The sequence below is a fragment of the Schistocerca cancellata genome, chromosome 3 (assembly GCF_023864275.1).
Source record: "Schistocerca cancellata isolate TAMUIC-IGC-003103 chromosome 3, iqSchCanc2.1, whole genome shotgun sequence".
NCBI classification, from domain to species: domain Eukaryota; kingdom Metazoa; phylum Arthropoda; class Insecta; order Orthoptera; family Acrididae; genus Schistocerca; species Schistocerca cancellata.
In genome coordinates this window covers 10,606,250-10,621,318 of record NC_064628.1, presented here as the reverse complement: position 1 = coordinate 10,621,318, position 15,069 = coordinate 10,606,250, and the positions used below count along the sequence as shown (strand labels likewise).

Below are 15,069 nucleotides of genomic sequence, written 5' to 3'. Positions count from 1 at the left end.
GTTTGAACCTCGTCCTCATGGTCTATCTGAGACCGGCCTCATCCATTACGATGTCTCCGTCACAGAGGAATGGTACTGTGCAGCACTGTAGAAATTATGGTGTGCAATTAAGGCCAAACGTTCAGGAAAACTATGACTAGGGGGTGCTGCTGCTTCATGATAATGTATGTTCCCACATTGCAAATGTGTCAACACAGAAGTGGTGCCAACACACCCGCCCTACAGTCCTGATCTCTCCCCATGTGACTATACAGCTTTCGTCCCTGAAAAACAGATGCTTTGATGGGTCAACAATTCCCCTCAAATGAGGACGTGCAGCATGCATTTACAAACTACTTCAAACAGCAAGCAGGATGCGGCGTTTTACCATATAGGTATCTTGTATGTTGGTAGGATAATTGTCTCAATGCTCATGGCGATTTTGCCTCATTAGCATACCAATTCTGGCCTTATGGTCTTTGAACAGAAACTTTTTGATTGCCCCTTATCTGTCCGAATAAAAGTATCAAGTATTGTTACAATAACTAAACAAGTAGTTCACAAATGGAGATTTCAACCACGCCAAGCAAACAGAGGCAACAGTATTTCATCTCAATAATGTAGATGAATGCAGGAAGTTAAACAACATTTGATGCGGTATAAGTTTCCCATAACTATGTCCCCACATTTCAATGTATCAAATGGACACTGTCATTTAAGCAACACTGCACACACCTATCAAAGAAGCTTGGCTCAACAGCAAATCTATTCCACAATATAGCCAGCAACAGATGGGAAGCAAAGGTAAGTATGCTATGCAATGATGCACTTTCACTTGTGTACTCCGCTGCTAATTATTGTGCGTCTGGATGGGACAATCGCAAATGTACAACTTAGATAGATGTATGTCTTAATGAGACTATTACTGGCATTGTCAGATCTACCTGCAGTCGGTGGCTGCCTGTTTAATCCAATACTGTTCTTTCAGATATCAAAAGAAAAGCTAGCAAGGTGAAAATGCTCAGATTCTCAATAAGATAGAGCCATATAAGAATGCATTTATTAGAAGTACTTTCCAGAATTTGCCAGCTACACACCCAAAGTCATGCAAGCCACCTTGGGTCAACGTTCAAGTTACAGAATTCACCAAGATATGAAAACATGCTGGAATGAACATTCACCTGATGCAAAACCAACAATGAAGGTTGCAGAGTTTTTATCTTCCCTTACACAAATGGCTGACAAATGCATCCCACATCAAACAAGGGAGATATGGCTCATATCAAAGTGGTGTTATAGTGAAAGTGAAGTGTGTGACAGACGTAGAGGAACAGACAATAGGACATCTTTTAGAGAACTTCCCACTCCACGCTTCTAAGTTGACTGCAAGACTTGCAAGAGGTGACACTGAACATTGCAGTCTGGTTGTCAAAATTAAACATTAAAACATAAATTCCTTACAAATTTATGTTCTGTTATATCATACACAACAGCAAAAAACACAAACTGAAATTTCTTGTTATAGATAGGGGTAGTGTAATTACAGCTATTTAGTGATGCCTCATCTTTCTTCAATAGATCCACCACCTGACACCAACTGCCATCTTACAGGCCCCTGCAAGGACAGTTTGGGCATATCTGTTTAAGTTACTGATGTCAAAGTTCTCTTTCCACACTGATGTCCATGTCAAAGTTCTCTTTCCACACTGATGTCCGAGTTCTCTTTTCACACTCACTAGGGAATGCCAGCACGGCTTATTTTTTACAGGAAAATATTTGCAATCAACAGCAAACTAAATTATTTAATCAAGTATAAAACAAATTTTACCTTCTCTGATCCGTTTATAATGAAGTATCCGCCAGGATCAAGAGGACATTCATTCAACTCAGTCAAGTCACGATCCGTGAGAGTGCTCAGCAAACAATAAGTTGAACGAAGCATTATAGGAATTTTTCCTGTAAACAATTGGCTCATTGTAATAACAATCAAAAGAAGAAAGCTTTCATCAGATAAGGAAATCACAGAAGTTATCAAAAATTAGAAACTTAGCAACTATAAGACAATAAGTATTGAAAGCAATTACATGGCAAGCCCTCACAATAAATAAAAATAAAATGGATCCCAAATACGTATCACATTCAACCAGGTATACAGGTACATATTTAACCAGAGCTTCAGTTTCACAACTGAAATATTGAAGTTTTCAGAACTTACTTTCCTAGTTTTAAATTTTGCATTCATTAAGCCAAAGTTGCCAATTCTGCAGTAACACTCAATCTTACTTTCAGAAATCTCTGTACTAACCAATGAATGTTTTCTGATGCAGTGTCTCAACAGGTTCTTCTTTATGTTTTTCAACCCTCTTCAATATATCAACGTAAAGTGGAGCAGAATATGTCAAGTTACGTAGCCTTGCTTCATTGGGCATCATTGGTGAAGGGGCACCATCTTTCTCCCAGTGTGTTGGTTTTGACAAATATATTTGCTCGAACTTCAGCAAATACCTTGGCTGTTAAAAAAAGATACATTTTTGACATGAAAAGCTGTAAACAAAAGTTGAATTACAGTATATATTGCAACAGCAATAATACACACTGCATTACCAGTCAAGAATGACTACATCTTTATTTACAACCTATAGATGTTCTTCAAATATAAAGTACAAATAATCTGAATACATGGATGTCAGATACATACAGCATAAGCTAGAAAACAAGACAAACATAAAAAGCACAATTTATCTTCAACTGCAAAATATGACTTGGCCTGATTCAGAAAGGGGTGGAGGGGGAGGGGAAAGGTTAGTGTAAACTTACATCTTAAAGACGTTTAAGACAAACCAAGTTAAGTATCAATGTCCAACTCAGAATTTCAAGCCTTGCATATGCTAGTACAAATAAAATAACAAAGATTACTTTTAGACAGAGAGATACAGTAGTGGTATGGAGTCAACTTTGGAATGTGAGGGGCATGCAAAAAGACCGCTTTTATTCCTATTTCAGATTTTGGAGCATTCAGGACCTGGACTGAGATTACAACGAGTGCAGCTCAGCAGTGTTTAGCACTGTTTAAGTGTCTTTTCATGACTTCATTTTCTGACAGGCTAGTTTATATCATGGGTGCAGCTTTCAGAGACCCCACTTTCACGTGCAAGTTCTAGGTACGTCAGTAGTCTAGTCCTGGTGAAATGTCAGCATAAGCAAATTTAAGCAATGGATTCAGAACATGCGTGCTCTGCTGCTACAACCACTTTGTTTTACAAGACATCTGGTTAAACAGACAAGAACACCACCCTCAGAAATTGTTCTGTTTCTACCACTTTGACTACAGAAAAGTTTCAGATTGATAAGATCAGAATATGTTAGTGGAGTTGGAACCAGACCTTAATATAATCAAATAGATAAGTTACAGTATGCTTGTTATAAACACAGCAAAATACTGAGAACAAATGTGTTTTACTATAAAGGAACAGAGCACTGATGAAACTCAGGTCCAGGTTTTACTGTAAACAAGAACATTAAAAACATTATTACATATACTAAAGTAGTTCCAGACAAAATCAAGGTTTGTTTTAAAAATAAAACAGCATTGAAATCGTGTGAGTAAATGCCCAGAAACACCCGCAACCTGATTAGGTAGAAGACATCCGCGAAGACTTACAGATACTGTTAAATCTCATGACAAGATAATGGAGCATTTTAATGGGAAAAGCAAACAAAGACTATAGAAAGTCTTCAGTGGAAAACACTGAATACAAGAGTAGCACAAATAACATTGCACATATCAAAAGAATTTGCTGAAAGCAACATTTTTCTTTAACATGTTCTTCTAAAATAAGACTGTTACAAGTTGGATTTGGCAAGGAAATCAAAGAGACATGGATCCCCCCCCACAGCAATGACATTGTATGTGATGTGACACTTTCCAACTGCAAGTGACTATTGACTTATGACGTGAGAGAGAAACTCTTGGGGGCAGGCAGTCCAAAGCATAGATCATGATTTTTTAAGGACAGGGAGCTGTAGCAGATCAAATAAGCACCAACTTTTAACATTTTGGAAAATGAAAATTATATACAGACAAAAGGAGCAATCGGTGCAGACATAATGAAAGAAAAAAAATTAATTCTCAAATAGAATGAGGCAGCTGTTTAAGAGAAGGCAGGAGGTTCGAGCGAATTACAGCATATGCTAAATTAAACTATTCAGAAGTGTGTTCAAGAGAATTCCAAACAATACAATGGACATTTTATAATATGAAAAAATTGAAAATAATAGAGAGTTAAAAAGAAAGCAAAACATATATTTAGTAGACATCACATTTTAGAAGTAGGCAACTTCTGCAGTAATCAACAACATGGAGGGAACTGTACAAGCATTTCAATATTTCACTAAATATTTACATAGTTAAAGGGATGAATCAGAAACAGTTAATAACGTTATAACAAAAAGAAAGGCATCTTGAAATGAAGATTCAATCGAAACAGTTAAAGCTGGTGGCAAACAAACTTGCAAACCCGTTTGCAGAATATTTTCATCACAAGCCAACTAACCACAATTGGAATAATGCCGTACTTCTTTTCATTTAATAAAAAAGGAGACAAAGGACAAAGCACAAGATACTCACTAAAATTATCACTAACTGCTTAGAAAAACATTTGATTTTAATGAGGCTTCGTAACAATCTGGCTAGAAGTGGATGAACACAATGACTCATTAACAAGTCACTGAGACAGAACACCACTTTGCATAGGCATTCATAGATTCTGAGAAGGATTTTGACTCATATTCAATGAGAGCAGCACCAGAAGCCTATGAGAAACCTGCCCTATAGGAAGTTTTCACATTCACAATCAGGTAAAATAAAAAAGGAATTAATGTCATCAGAACATACTGTATCTGATCCATCTTTACTTTGCATGTGGCATTGTACAGTTTAGTAATTCCTACCCACTACATTTTTAATCTTACAAAAATACGAATTCTACAGAATAGAAGAAGTTGTCAAGGAGGAAGTTTTACAGGTTGTTTTCAAATTAAACCTTGTTGCCTGCCAGAAATTTTATACCTTTAGGTGGGTAATTACAAATTTTGGTGGCAGCATTGTTCACACCTTCCATGCTAAAGATAATCTTGTTGCCGAGTAATGATCATTATTTACTTTCTTCAGGTACTGTAATTATACATATTATGGCCCTGTTGAACTGCACTGGATTATGTACAACAAACTTAATGAGAATAGACATACCATGAAGCATTAATCAAAAGACTTAACACTATAAACGGATGTGTACAAGATGATCACGATAGAGAACCATACAGGATTCACTGTTATGAGCAATGAAGACATTCTTTCTTAAGATGAGTTACCCCGGAACATTATTTTGAATATGATAATGAAAATACACAAATTATATCAACATACTGTTCCCTTTCTAACCAGGATTTACAATGATTCTAAGTGAAAATGTGGCTGAACTAACTTTTTTAGGAGTTCCAAAAGTGTATAAAATGCATGTTTCACTGTCAGACACTTGTTTTAAATCCAAATATCGACTGGTTTCAATCGTGGACCATCTTCACGGATAAGGGTTAAAATGGTTTAAGCCACACCACAACATTACATTTGTCCTTATTTAAATAAGGTGTAGAGCATTTCGTGAATATCAATATACGACACAGGACTTTTAAAAGCAAACATACAAATAACAATTGTACGCAGAGTTGTACTGAAGGTAAGATCAGTACTGACCACCTCTTCAGTACTGCTCTGGGTACACTTGTTATTTGTATGTTTGCTTCTAAAAGTCCTGTGTCGTATATTGATAATCATGACCTGCTCTACACATTATTTAAGTAATGACAAATGAAATGTTGTGGCTTAAACCATTTTAACCCTTATCTGTAAAGATGGTCCATGACAAACTGGTCGATATCTAGGTTTAAAACAAGAATAGCCGATGGTCAAACATGTATTTTATACATTACTTGATGGTTATTTACAGTCACCTTTCAAATATGTTCCTAAATGTGTTTTTTCCCCATTTACATTCTCTCATAATAAGGACAGCTAAAAAGTTTGAATATCCCACCGTAACTGTTATTTCCTTGCCATGTTTAATACTTATCAATAGTCCATTACCTTCAGATGGGCCTAACTGAATATGTTTTGTCTTGTTGACAAACAGGCCATTCAACGAGAACCATTCAGCCCTTTTAGGATCATCAGTTACAATTTCTGCTTCTGCTCTGTGTATATCTGGACTGACAACAATACTAGTGTCATTTGTTATATGCTAGACAGAAGGTAGTTAACATAAATGAGTAATAATAGTGGAACTAAGATTGAGCTTTGTGGAACTCCAGAGGTCAAAATGATTTCTCCAAAGTCAGAACAATCTCCCCTCCTTGCATTGGAATTATTTACCATAACTTCCCATATTCTTTGAATTAGATCATCCACTGGTTCACTATAGCATCAATTCCATAAAACATCAGTTTATTTAGGAGAGTATGGTTATTCACACAGTCAAAAGCCTTGAATGGATCAAAGGAAACACCGAAGACTTTTTTTGTAACTAACTGTTTATCAAATTTGGTGACAGAACACGCAAATGGCTTTCTCAGTAAAGTGACTCCTCTGAAATCCAAACTTTGGTTTACTGGTGATATTACTGTTGCTCATATGTTACATTATTCTAGAATATACCAGCTTCTCAAAAATTTTAGAGGGTTATTCAGTAGTGGAAGAATTTGGTAGGTACCAACATCTTTCTTGGCACATTTTTTATTGAGGGTTTTAACAATGACTTATTTCAATCCCTGTAAAAATGTCGTGATTCATTGCATGTTTTAGAAAAGATAGAGCTTATTATATGAGATCAAGTCTTCAGTACTCTGTTGGAAACACCTTTAAATGCAAATGCACTTTTATTTTTGAAATAATACAGAATGTTCTTAACTTCAGAATGATAAGTGGATGAGACATTCATAATTTGAATTTTTTATTTTTTATTTTCCTTGAATTTATCTTTCAAACTATTTCTCTATATACTGTCAACTTCATTTAATAAATAATTACTAAACGTAACTGCTGCCTGTTACCATTTACAGCCATTCCATTTAAATCAAAAGTGATGTTATCGTATTCTGTGGGCTATTGTCCTGTCTCTTACTAGTTGCCATATAGATTTATGTCTGTTCCCAAAATTACTAATTTCTGACTGTGTGGGTTCCTTGATCTCCAGAAAACTCATATTAGTAATTCTGAGTAGTTTTTGCACTTTACACCTGCTGCAGGATCTTTATTTGTCCTTGTCAACAGACATTTCCCTTTTCTTTTCATAAGATACTTCAATCCCTTGTGCGATCAAAGGTTTTTATGTGACTGTTTAGTATACTTTCTGATCAGCTTATGTGGAAAGCTTTTCCAGATATCGATCTGAATCTATCATGGAATAGATTACATTTTATATCCACATTTGGTTTTATAAAAACTCCATTCCAGGTCATCTCTCATAAATTATTATTAAACTTCCGTTCTACAGTCATCAATTCTTTCAACTGATTTCTACTGAGAAGTATTATTATTGTAAGGCAATATCTTATTTATTGTAACTGCATCATGATCAGAGAGAGCATTTGTTATTAGGTATGAAGTTGTTCCCAGAATGAAGTTTCTGGTATTAAGTTATTTTCTTGTTTTGAGCTTCACCAACAAAAACTTTATCAATTTTAAAGTCTCTGTGTTCATCCACATGACTTTCTATTTGTTTGCTTATTTGCAACACGCTCCATTACAATATTTGTAATGCTGTGTGTGTGTGTGTGTGTGTGTGTGTGTGTGTGTGTGTGTGTGTGTGTGTGTGTGTCAATATCCCCACTAGAAGGACAAATCATAAACAGTGCCACATGCCCTCATCTCATGAGACACTGCAGAGAGGTTTGGCATTGAAACCAGGACTTGACCCAGAGTCTGCTGATCAATAATTTTACACCATCACCTCTCCCCACTTGCCAGCCAAATACTGGTAGCAAAAATTTTTTCTATCACCAGGGTTCGAACCTGCTTACCCGGGAGTTGAATCCCACTGCATAAGCATGCGTTGGTGACCTAAGCCACGGCAGCAAATATAGACATGTTGGAAATTTAATTTCCGAAATCTAATTGTAGGATCCAAATAAGGCATCCAGATTTGACAATCAATAACCATCACAAAAAAATTGTATTTGTTACACAATCTATAGATTTATCCTATATGTTCCAAGCAAACACTGCTTGTTTTCTTTATGTTTGATGTTATTTTATTACATGCTCTATTCATAAACGTAACTTTTCCACATCATACTGCCTGGAAAGTGACTGGTATATCAGGAAGAGAATTGGACCTGATACACTACCCCAGAGACACTATCTATATGCTTCTTGTTAGACTATTTTTTACTAATCACTTGACTAAACTATTGCACCCTACATGAAATTTAACAACTAATGGAAAAATTCAACAAGGCAATTTTGACACCTCTCTAAAAAAGTAATGATTATAATGTATAACGAAAGCACCAAAAAATTTAATAGTACAAATTAATGTAAGCTACACAAGATTTTCCAAACCAAGCTTTGCATGTGTTGAAAACAAACATTTACAGCCAGTTCCGAATTATGGCACTGAGAAATACTTTAATGTGAAAACCCTTCCAAAACTGAGGACAGCTCAGATAATGACAGGAACATAATGGAAATTACTGGGAGAGGCAGGAGAACAACCAAGCACATCATGTAACAGATTGCAATGAAGAAAGATTGTAATTATGACTGCAATGAAAACAGAACTGAATTAGGCCAGCCACTCTGCCATTACAACGGCTGGAAGGTCAACAGGAGGTTCTTTGCTGGTTTCCTAGAGGGGACATCACTTATTACACATGGAAACAGAAAAATAATATAAGAAAAATATTTCACTGCAGAAATAAAACTAATGGGACAACTATGGAAATTGGACGTTTTCAGCAAGGTCAAACCAAATATGTGACACACTTTCCAAAGAAACTCAGCCAACAAATCTAGCAACGGCAAAAATTATATCAACACAATGTCTTCATGCCCAGCTTATACTTGGTATCCATTTTTGTTAGTTATTGATATGACAATGAAGCTCACAAGTATGTTCATGCATGCCGTAATGGAGGATGACATGTTGGCCATGATTAAATCCCTACAATTCTTCAGTTTAATTGCTGACTATATGGAGTGTTATGTTTGCAGAGAAGCTTCGAACAAAGTTGCTGCAACTCTGGCGAGGGAGCAGTACATGTGGCATTATCTGCAGGGCAACATGTAGTATTCTATCTGGAGGGATGCCTGGATTGAGAAGTCTAGGCCAGCCATTTGAGAGATTGTGTTGATGATGTTTTTGCTATTTCTAGATTTGTGTGTCAACTAATTGTGTTTTTTATGGTTTCACTGTTTTTAATAAGTGTGTGTGTGTGTGTGTGTGTGTGTGTGTGTGTGTGTGTGTGTGTTTTTCTTGTGTACTGAAATCTGTGTAAATGCAATTTTGTGAATTTCTGGACTGTGCTGTTAGTTGCTGGTGATTCCATTGCACTGTAATGCATATACTGTGGAATTTATTTTACCTACATTGGTGAGGTTACATTTACAATATCAGCTATATGAGCGAGTTTTCATTTCATGGTACCATGAACTTAGTTTTAGCTATATAGATCAATGTAAGTGTTATATAGCACATTTGTCAAGTTGTGCATGGTTTTTTGTATCATGGAATTCATTGGAACTATGTAGGTCAATGGACATTTCAGGTAACATTTTTTCTTTTTTCAGATTCTTTTTATGGTTTTGTTAGTTGCTGACAAGGGAACCTCCCCATCGCACCCCCTCAGATTTAGTTATAAGTTGGCACAGTGGATAGGCCTTGAAAAACTAAACACAAATCAATCGAGAAAACAGGAAGAAGTTGTGTGGAACTATGAAAAAAAAAAAAAGCAAAATATACAAACTGGGTCGTCCATGTGCAAGATAAGCAACATCAAGGATAGTCAGAGCTCAGGAGCGCAGTAGTCTCGTGGTTAGCGTGAGCAGCTGCGGAACGAGAGGTCCTTGGTTCAAGTCTTCCTTCGAGTTATAAGTTTAATTTTTTATTTTCAGACAATTATCAAAGTTCAGGCACTCACACACAATCTATTTCGCTCTCCAAAATTCCAGGACATGTTCAGATTTGCTTGGACATATGAAGGATTTGACGGTCTACACACGGAAAAATTTGAAAATATGTCAAAACATATGTTTTGACAGAGCACAGGGAAAACTGTGCGACTGTGAAACTGTTGCATTCATTTGTTGCAGTTTATGTGACAAACTCTTATGTTTTCATAATTTTTTTGGGAATGATTATCACATCCACAAGGAAACCTAAATCGGGCAAGGTAGAAGAATCTTTTTACCCACTCGCCAAGTGTACAAGTTATGTGGGTCGACAACATATTCCTGTCATGTGACGCTCATGCCGTCACCAGTGTCGTATAGAATATATCAGACGCGTTTTCCTGTGGAGGAATCGGTTGTCCTATGACCTTGCGATCAAATGTTTTCGGTTCCCATTGGAGACGCACGTCCTTTCATCGACAAATCGCACGGTTTTGCGGTGCAGTCGCAAAACACAGACACTAAACTTATTACAGAGAAAAGAAACGCCAATGAACGAACAAACAGATCATAACTGCGAAAATAAAGAAATTAAACTTTTCACTCGAGGGAGACTTGAACCAAGGACCTCCGGTTCCAAGGCTGCTCACGCTAACCACGGCGCTCCTGAGCTCATAGTGTCTTTGTGTTGCCTATGTTGCACATAGACTGCTCAGTTGGTATATTTTGCTTATTTTTTTCATAGTTCCACACAACTTCTTCCTGTTTTCTTGGTTGATCTGTGTTCAGTTTTTCAAGGCCTATCCACTGTGCCAACTTATAACTAAATCTGAGGGGGGTGTGATGGGGAGGTTCCCTTGTGAAAATCTTCCTCGAGTTTTGCATTAGTACTTGTTTTGGTACATCTTCAGTATTAGAATCATTGTACTTACTTTGCCGCACCCAAAATACTAATTACCGTGGTTGTCCCACTAGTTTCACTGAATTTCTGCAAATAAATGTTTCTCATATTATTTGTGTCTGTTTGAGTGTGTAATGTCTGGTGTCATGATAACCATATTGTATACGCTCAAAGTAGGGCTGTCCATCTTGACATTATAGTTCAAAATTGACAGGTGGAAACGCACTCTTCAGTTTCACCAAAAATCTGAATAAATCCTAACCATGTGACAAACTAAAGTATTTCATTAAATTCAACTTGTTGGGAAGGCAAATGAAACTTGAGAACATTTACAATTTGGCAGCATGTAATAAATTTTCACTGAACATATAAAAACAAGGAACATGAACTTAATTTTAAAGAAGGACTATTACTAAATGCACACAATAGGTCTGTAGCAACCACTAAGTTTTTACTGATGAATACCAATTGTGAACAAACATTGAATCAACCCAAACTAATACTGGCAAAACACTAGTGGAGTTTTCATTCTTTTTTGTGTTCCTGTAGAACAACACTTGTATTTGGTGTTTTGTCCCCTTTACTCTTAAATTGACATTCTGACAGAGCTTTCCATACCATATTTGGATAGCTATGTACAGAATTTTTCTTTTTCCTTTACGAAGCTGACAGATTAATATTTTTGTAATGCACTTGAGACAAAAGCATTACTATTCTAGTAATAAGTGCTCACAAATTATTTGTCCAATACATTAATTTTCACTTCACCAAACCACTTCCTGATCCAATTATATCATGTGGTGTAATTTTGAAGTCCGGTATTGCCGCAGAGTGCATAATAACACACAGTCAAAATTTTTACAAGAAAATGAAACTGACAATTAGATTGAACATCTCAAAACTTTTAAACTGTGTCACTAAAAGCTCAAAAATCACTATTTATGCTACATTACTGTGAGCAGTATTCCACATGTCTGCTACTTATACTGCAAAGCTCTTCCTTTAACACTATCCCTCTGACTGAAAGCCAACGATATTTACTTATCACTTTCCAATGTCTTTTCTAATATTCACAGCAGACCTTCTCATTACAGTCCGAACTAGCATAACTGTGAGAACCAGAACAGCTAAAACATAAAAATTATTTTATGTGCAATCTGTATGAAATGTGACTTTCTTGCAATCTTTGCAGCAGAAGCCCGCATTCAGTACATTTATCTTCATCAATGTTTGGAATGGTGGCAATCTTGAAACAACTAAATTTCGACCTTGTCATAAAATTTAAAATTGTCACCCATCTATTATCTATGCCTCACAATATAAATTTTCACCCTTCATAAAAGTCACTAGAATGAGCAAGACCAAACTGAACCCATTACACCACACAACACGAAATCCCTAAACACACCACCAGAGGGCACAACGAACTACAACATAATGACACCAGCAAACACGCCACACACACACACCAAACTACACGCCATCATAACGTCACACACCACAACAGCCTTACGTCACAAGTCAAAGCCGACGGGTGGGATCGACATTTTATATCCTCTGTTTCGACCATCAGTTATTTTGCTCCACAAACAGCAAAACTTATGTACAACTTTAAGTGTCTCATTTCCCACTCTAATTCCCTCAGCATCACCTGATTTAATTTGACTACATTCCATTATCCTCATTTTGCTTTTGTTGATGTTCATCTTATATCCTCCTTTCAAGACACTGTCCATTCCGTTCAACTGCTCTTCCAAGTCCTTTGCTGTCTCTGACAGAATTACAACGTCATCGGCGAATCTCAAAGTTTTTATTTCTTCTGCACGGATTTTAGTTCCTACTCAAAATTTTTCTTTTGTTTCCTTTACTGCTTAATCAATATATAGATTGAATGATGTCAGGGATAGGCTACAACCCCATCTCACTCCCTGCCCAACCACTGCTTCACTTTCATGCCCCTTGACTTTTATAACTGTCATCTGGTTTCTGTACAAATTGTAAATAGCACTTTGCTCCCTGTAATTTATAACTGCCACCTTCAGAATTTTAAAGAGTATTCCAGTCAACATTGCCAAACACTTTCTCTAAGTCTACAAATGCCAGAAATGTAGGCTTTACTTTCCTTACTCTATCTTCTGTATTGCCTCACATGTTCCAACATTTCTACAGCATCCAAACGGATCTTCCCCGAGGTCAGCTATCAGTTTTTCCATTTGTCTGTAAAGAATTCGTGTTACTATTCTGCAGTCATGACTTATTAAACTTTTAGTTCTGTCACTCGCAAACCTGTCAACACCTCGCTTTTTTGGAATTGGAATTATTATATTCTCCTTGAAGGCTGAAGGTATTTCACCTGTCTCATACATCTTACTCACCAGACAGTAGAGTTTCGTTATGGCTGGCTCTCCCAAGGCTATCAGTAGTTCTAATGGAATGTCTACTCCCTGGGGCCTTGTTTCGACTTGGGTCTTTCAGTGCTCTGTCAAACTCTTCAGGCAGTATTGTATCTCCTATCTGATCTTCATCAATGTCCTCTTCCATCTCCATAATATTGCCCTCAAGTACATCGTACTAGTATAGACCCTCAATATACTCCTCCCACCTTTCTGCTTTCTCTCTTTTGCTTAGTACTGGTTTTCCATCTGAGAGAGACAGTCTCAGCAACATGAACAGTTAAAATATCACCCTTTTCCTTTTATTACAAACTGGTGGAATCGTTTGTTCGCGACACAAATTATTACAAATTGTGTGTAAGACTATTTCAAGTAAAGTAAAAACATACAACTTCCATTTGAGTTTCAATCTGGACAAACCTAAGAATTATACTATGACTTCGCATAAATGTATCTTAGAAAAATGATTGGAGTAAAACAAACGATTATTAAACTAGGCTGATGTTTACTCTTCTGTCTGTGCGGATGTATCTAAATAAAAATAAAAGCTGTCTGTATCCAAAATTTTAGCGGAACGCGTGCGCGCTCGAACGAACACACACACACACACACGTTGGTTTACATCAACTGCACAGCGAATTTTACAAGTGAAACACAGTCAACGTCGGCTAGTACCGTGTTCAAAATATATTGAAGACTGGTAATCTGTTCGTAATCAACTCAGAGGCACTATTCGGTACGACAATACTGCAAGCTACAGCACTAAATGGTAAAGTGAAACTAAAAAACATACAGGATTCTCAATTTCTCCTGATGTATGCTGAGCTTCTGCCTGCAACTCTATTTGTGGTGAATCCTCTACGATACGTTGAACAGACATCTGGATAAATTCGTCGAATGAGTCCAACTGCTGTCGTACAAGACCCTTTTCATCAAAATACGCGTTGATAACAATCCAGCAGGCCTCCTGCCACAGTTCTGAGGAGATTTCCTCGCCATCGTCTTCATACTGATCTGTCATAACAATTAAATAAATATTAAACAAACTTGTTTGCAATAAGAGTGACAACTAACAGAATAATAGGAACGTTCATATAAAACATAACTACTTACCTTCGTCATCATACATCCTGTATTGTTAATAAAACAAATCACTTCAAATCACGAAGCACTTTCCACCAACAACTCCACTAAAAACAGTACGAACTTCACGAAGTACCACTGTCAGTCAAAGATAATGTTGAGTTCGCCTATACCAGTGATCTCGGTACAGGGTTCACTGGTCTATACAGTATACTGTGAAAGGCGTCGCCAGAGACAAGCTGTGTGTGATTTGGCTTGGCCGAGTCATACTACACTCCTGGAAATTGAAATAAGAACACCGTGAATTCATTGTCCCAGGAAGGGGAAACTTTATTGACACATTCCTGGGGTCAGATACATCACATGATCACACTGACAGAACCACAGGCACATAGACACAGGCAACAGAGCATGCACAATGTCGGCACTAGTACAGTGTATATCCACCTTTCGCAGCAATGCAGGCTGCTATTCTCCCATGGAGACGATCGTAGAGATGCTGGATGTAGTCCTGTGGAACGGCTTACCATGCCATTTCCACCTGGCGCCTC

At 37.0% G+C, this 15,069-nt stretch overlaps 1 protein-coding gene across 1 annotated transcript in view; it reads right to left on the bottom strand.

The window, feature by feature from the left end:
* The window catches only part of LOC126176779 (DNA-directed RNA polymerase II subunit RPB2), a 97,358-nt gene extending 82,653 nt beyond the window's left edge, over window positions 1–14,705 (bottom strand). The window contains exons 1-4 of the mRNA XM_049923947.1: window positions 14,549–14,705; window positions 14,229–14,449; window positions 2,285–2,489; window positions 1,808–1,935 (exon numbers count right to left, since the gene is read on the bottom strand). Of these exons, the coding sequence (XP_049779904.1) occupies window positions 1,808–1,935; window positions 2,285–2,489; window positions 14,229–14,449; window positions 14,549–14,564 (570 nt within the window). The 5' untranslated portion in view covers window positions 14,565–14,705. The remainder of the gene's footprint in view (window positions 1–1,807; window positions 1,936–2,284; window positions 2,490–14,228; window positions 14,450–14,548) is intronic.
* Between the last annotated feature and the right edge of the window lie 364 nt (window positions 14,706–15,069).